Here is a 6,426-nt window from a genome sequence, read left to right on the forward strand (position 1 = left end):
GGTTTAGGGTTTAGTTTTAGGGTTTAGATTGAGTTTTTAACACGAACGATCAAGAGTTTAGGGTTTAGGGTTTAGAGACTAAACCCAAAACTCTAAACTCTAAACTCTAAATCAGACTAAGTTTAAAAAAGAAAAAATTGAAAGAAAAAAAAATCTTTTTTGAAAAAAAAAATTGATTTTTTTCCCAATCACATGTAATTATCGCACCACATATCACGCTCTGATTAGTCCCTTAAATTTCCCAAGGGATTACATCTCCAATTTGATAATCACAATTAAAATTAATTGGTATTTTATCAAATACTTTGTTTGCTTCAATGGTATCACGCCTCAGTGTGGAAGAGTTCGCGATTAGTTGCCAAGCAACCCGGGTTCAATTCCCGGGGGCGAAAAGTTTTCTCTCCAATTTCCTACGATTAGTTGTCAAGCAACCTATCTCTCGCGATTAGTTGCCAATCAACCCGGGTAGGAATTTTTTTCTAGCGTGTGTGACTGTAAATGATGAGAGTCGTTGAAATAAATTATCCACCGATGTAAATTCATTGTTAAAAAAATGAAAGTAAGTGGGTCATCTACTTATCTTGCTTAATAAAGATTATCACAATTTTAATGAGAATACACTCATATTTATAACTTGTTGTAGAAGAATTTCTAGAACCATCTTTAACATGCACACATTTTGCCTTTGTATTTTATAGTATTTGCTTTATATCTTAATTTAATTTAAATAATTTAATATTCACGATAAAAACCCCCAAGGCCTGCTGCACCTTTATATCATATCAGCTTTCTTCGGTACAACTGTATTTTTATTCTTCTTCAAAACAATGGCGGAAGTTGATGTTCACGACATTCAATCGCTCCTCTCTTCAACTGAACGAAATCATCTTGTTCACAATAACGCTGATCAGGTATTCATCCCATTCCTCTCTTATTTTACTTCAACTTTTTCTTTTTTGCTTTCAATTTGACTGTTAATTGTGCATCACATCACATACATTTAAATCGGTTGTCTCTGGTAACGAATATTACTATAAGGAAGAAATCCACTACTTCAGATAAGCAAATTAGTGTTGATTTTGATTTAAATTTTAATTGTGTATGAATTTGAACTTTGGAGAGTGATAGAGCTAGATAGGTGTTCATAAGCTATGGATTTAGGGTTAGTTGTTTTATATAGCGTTAGGAAATTTAGGCATAAGTTGAATAATGCATAGATATACACAAATTAACTTAAAATAAGAATTTTAGTTTTATATAAGAAAATAATTATGATCCACTGTTAGGAAATAAGCCATCGCTATTTTTTGTGTTTCTTTGATGTATATTGCCATAATTTGTGTAAATTAAATTTGCACGGAACGAAATGCTTTGTTGAAAGAAGATTAACTTTGTTTTGGTTTCGTATCATGGCTCATAGCTCATTTGATATACAAGTATGCAATCGCTTTTCTTGTCCGTTTTGTAGTGTTTAATTAACTTCCGATTTTTGAATTTATGATCCTTTTTCCGTACAAAAAAAGGTTGATTTTCCAGACTATGTGATTGACAGGTTGCAATTAGCACCTTGAATGGAAAAACGTTGGGGTTGTATTTTTCTGCATCCTGGTGCCCACCATGTCAAAGGTTTACACCAAATCTAATCGACGTGTATAATGAACTATCTGAAAAAGATGATTTCGAAATAGTGTTCATTTCGGCTGATGAAGATGAAGAATCATTTGCTGGTTATTTCTCTAAAATGCCTTGGCTTGCTGTTCCGTTTTCTGATTCTAAAACCAGGGAAGCTTTAGATGGTTGTTTTAAGGTGAGTGGAATACCTCATCTTGTGTTCCTTGATAAAAATGGGAAAGTTTTGAGTGATCGTGGGGTCGAGATTATTAGTGAATATGGAGCAGAGGCGTATCCGTTTACTCCTGAACGGGTCAAAGAAATTAAACAACATGAAGAAGAAGCCAGGAAGAATCAATCTTTGAAGTCCATACTCGAGTCCCCATCACGTGATTTCGTCATCACATCATCTGGCAACAAGGTAAGTCTCTAACGTGTTGTTTGTTTTTAAGATGTCTTTGTCTGCAGATTTTCGGACCATGTCTGTAAAGATGATGTGGCCTAAAGGTCTTTATACTAAATAGTATAAATAGTGAAAACTGTTCGTTTTTATGTTTGTAGAATAACTTAATCCTGTCTGCAGCACTTAGAAACATATTTCTAAATCTGCGAGTTTGCAGACAGAATAAGTCATTATTTTATCTTATGTCTTCAAAACAACAAACAATTTGCAATAAAAATGTCTGATGACCCGCAAACAAACATCTGCAGACTGAAAAACAAACAAACACCTAAGTATCTTTCCAATTTGATATTCTTAATTATATTATTGTTCTTTTATAGAGTATAATTTTGATACATTTTCTATTTTTATGCAAGATACTCATCACCGAACTTGAAGGGAAGACTGTTGGTTTGTATTTTGTGTTGTCTACGTTCAAGAAATCGTCTGATTTTACCGGTACACTCGTCAAAGTTTACAACGAATTAAAAGCAAAAGATGCTAACTTTGAGATCGTAATGATTCCTCTTGATGACAATGAAGAATTGTTTAACAACGAGCTTAGTGCGGTACCTTGGTTATCACTTCCATTCAAAGACAAAAAATGTGAGAAACTTGTTCGGTATTTTGAGTTGTCGACACTTCCAACTTTAGTCGTTATTGGTCCAGATGGGAAAACTCTTCATCCCAATGTTGCTGATGCTGTTGAAGAACACGGTGCTAATGCGTACCCTTTTACACCTGATAAATTCTCTGAGCTTGAGAAGATAGAGAAGGCTAGGCTTGAAGCGCAAACTTTGGAATCAGTCTTGGTTTCAGACGATCTCAATTTTGTACTCGGGAAGGATGGTTCGAAGGTCAGTTATCGTATATTAATTTTCAATAATGTTTACTTCACATGTTTGATCCTTTTTAATTTGTAAGAGAGGATGGTAGGGTCACGAGTTGGGGTTGAAACGGGTCATTTGTTGCACGGCTAGAAACAAGGGGCCTTGTTTGAGTTGATATGCATGAACATTTCCGATCAATCTTTATGATTTTATATTTGGTGGTGATATATTCACCATCTTTTTTGATACATCCACCATAGAATATGCGTTAACTACTTGTATCGTACAACCTGTTAATGCACAGTTATGGTAGATGTATTAAAGAATGGTGGATATATCAATGCCCTTATATAAATGTTAGCCTTTTTTAAAAAAATATCTAAAGGTGTTACCTTTGACTATAAAAATGTTCCATAACAACAATAATCTAAATCTTTGATTAACATGATTCATGAAGTTATGTACACTAAATTAAAGTTTGGCTTTGCTTCAACTAGTTTACCCATACTTCCCGTTGTATATTTGACCCATTTAAGAAGTGAATATGTTGAACTAGTCACGTTTATGATCATTATCTATTTCTATTGTGTTGTCACTGATATAGTGAATAATATTTATAGATTCTTGTATCCGATTTGGTTGGTAAATACATCCTACTATACTTCTCTGCGCATTGGTGTCCACCATGTCGTGCGTTCACTCCAAAGCTCGTCGAAACATATAAAGAAATCAAATCAAAACACGAGGCATTCGAAGTAATCTTTATTTCTAGCGACAAGGACCAAGAGTCATACGAAGATTACTATTCTACTATGCCATGGTTATCCCTTCCCTTTGGTGACAAAAGAAAACAATCATTGAGCCGCCTTTTTAAGGTCAACGGTATACCATTGTTAGCCGCTTTAGGCCCAACTGGTAAAACCATCACAACAGAGGCTAGGGGACTCATTATGCTCCATGGTGCTGATGCATTTCCTTTTACGGATGAACGTATGGCTGAGATTGAAGCTCAGATTGCTGACATGGCAAAGGGGTGGCCCAACAAAGTGAAACATAACCTACACGAAGAGCACGAGCTTGTTCTCACCCGTCAACGAGGCTACACATGTGATGGGTGTGATAAAGATGGGAAGGTGTGGGCTTATAATTGTGAAGAGTGTAACTTTGATCTTCATCCTGAATGTGCACTTAACGAAACTAATGGGAACGAAAAGGTGATTGAGGCTTCGAAGGAAGACGAGAATCAGAAAGATGGATGGGTGTGTGACGGAGATGTTTGTCATAAAGATGAAAAGGTGATTGAGGCTTCGAAGGAAGACGAGAATCAGAAAGATGGATGGGTGTGTGACGGAGATGTTTGTCATAAAGCTTGATTGTGTATTGCTATAAAGCTTGATGAACTGAGTTGTGTGTCATGTGTGTTATATATAAAAATATATTGGTATGAACTTTTTCATAGTTTTATGCTTTGATGTGATAAGGTTGTGTAAGGTCATGTACTTGTTTTCTATCTAATGAATAGTATGATGCATATTATATAGATGAAGAATTTGGATCTCTTGTTATCATGTTACATTTCTTCTTATTACAAGTAAGCTGCAAATTTGGAACTTTTCTGAAACACAATTTACTTTCTGTTACAAACACATTATAGTGCAAGAACAAGTGTGTGGGCTATTGCAGATATGGTACGAAAATCTGAATGTTAGAATCATTATCATCACTATATTTAGCTTGATTTGATTTTGCGTCTTAGTTGAGAAGACAATGTTGAATCCGTAGAACACTGTTTGGTACTATTCCTGTAAAATGTCTCGTTCATATTGATTATAAGCGTTCCATATTAATTGATTTCATTGCGAGGTTTTGACCTCTATATGAGACGTTTTTCAAAGACTGCATTCGATTTTAAAACAAACCATAACCTTTAAAATATTACGACGATTATCAAAAATGATAATATGAAATATAGCGTTTCACACGACCATTACATAATGGTTTACAATAATATTACACAACAATATATGTCTTTGAATGCAATTTTTAAACAATATTATACAAGCATGCTGACTCCAACTCTTGTCCATAAATTAGCATGCAACAGCGGAAGCTCTTAACAATCACCTGAGAATAAACATGCTTTAAACGTCAACAAAAATGTTGGTGAGTTATAGATTTAGCCTATATATTTATCAAATCGTAATAATAGACCACAAGATTTTCATTTCCATTTCTCAATAACATGCAATCTGCATAAAAATCATTCATATGATGAACACCTGGTAACCGACCTTAACAGGATGCATATAGAATATCCCCATCATTCCGGGACTCACATCGGACATGATAAATCGAAGTACTAAAGCATACGTAACTCTATGAGGCTTGTTGTGCCAAATAGATCTATTTTTAGGATTCGCGTTAATTGGTGGCAATTATCATAAACACCAACTCTTAGGCTACCAAGCTAAAAAGGGGCATATTCGGTTCGATAATTCAACATAGAATGTAATTTTGATCACTTGTGTCTATTTTGTAAAATATTTATAAAACTGCATGTATTCTCATATCAAAAATAATAGATTTTAAAAGTGGGACTATAACTCACTTTCACAGATTTTTACTTCGTCGGGAAGTAAGACTTGGTTACGGGTTGATTCACGAACCTATAACAAATGTATACATATATATCAAAGCATGATCGAAATATATTCACAACATTTTTTATTACGTTTTAACGATTTAAGTTTGTTAAGTTAGCAGTCCAACGTTAGTAATCTACAACTAGTTGTCCACAGTTAGATGAACAGAAATAAATCGATATATTATCTCGAATCAATCCACGACCCAGTGTATACAAGTCTCGGGCTAGATCACTACTCAAAGTATATATATTATTTTGGAATCAACCTCAACACTGTATAGCTAACTCAAACATTACTACATATAGAGTGTCTATGGTATCCCAAGATTACATAATATATGTTAGAATACATGTATAATACAATATAAGTTAGTTAAGTTATGATTTGTATAGATTTGTTACAAATTTCACGTAGCTACAACAAGTAAAATTATCCAACCTTGTTTTACCCATAACTTCTTCGTTTTAAATCCGTTTTGAGTGATTCAAGTTGCTATAGTTTCATAATGAACTGAAATTTATGAAACTAAACAGAAAAAGTATAAGTTTATAGTCGGAAATACAGGTTACAAGTCAATTTTGTAAGAGGTAGTCATTTCAGTCGAAAAACGACGTCTTGATGACCATTTGAAAAACATACTTCCACTTTGAGTTTAATCATGATTTTTGGATATAGTTTCATGTTCATAATAAAAATCATTTTCCCATAAGAAAAACTTTTAAAATAAAGTTTATCATAGTTTTTAATTATCAAACCCAAAACAGCCCCCCGGTTTCACTACGACGGCGTATGTCCTGTTTTACGGCGTTCTTCGTGTTTCCAGGTTTTAAATCATTAAGTTAGCATATCATATAGATATAGAACATGTGTTTAGTTGATTTTAAAAGTTAAGTTAGAA

The 6,426-nt window shown here is 33.9% G+C and overlaps 1 protein-coding gene across 1 annotated transcript; it reads left to right on the forward strand.

Annotated features, from left to right (window-relative positions):
* The first annotated feature begins 757 nt into the window (after nucleotides 1-757).
* Nucleotides 758-4,443, forward strand: LOC139846980 (probable nucleoredoxin 1). Its single transcript, XM_071836572.1, has 5 exons — nucleotides 758-911; nucleotides 1,553-2,032; nucleotides 2,431-2,910; nucleotides 3,504-3,873; nucleotides 4,156-4,443. Exons 1-5 carry the CDS (start codon nucleotides 828-830, stop codon nucleotides 4,254-4,256), a joined length of 1,515 nt encoding a protein of 504 aa, XP_071692673.1. The 5' UTR covers nucleotides 758-827; the 3' UTR covers nucleotides 4,257-4,443.
* The last annotated feature ends 1,983 nt before the right edge of the window (nucleotides 4,444-6,426 follow it).

This window comes from Rutidosis leptorrhynchoides, chromosome 5, assembly GCF_046630445.1.
Source record: "Rutidosis leptorrhynchoides isolate AG116_Rl617_1_P2 chromosome 5, CSIRO_AGI_Rlap_v1, whole genome shotgun sequence".
Taxonomy (NCBI): domain Eukaryota; kingdom Viridiplantae; phylum Streptophyta; class Magnoliopsida; order Asterales; family Asteraceae; genus Rutidosis; species Rutidosis leptorrhynchoides.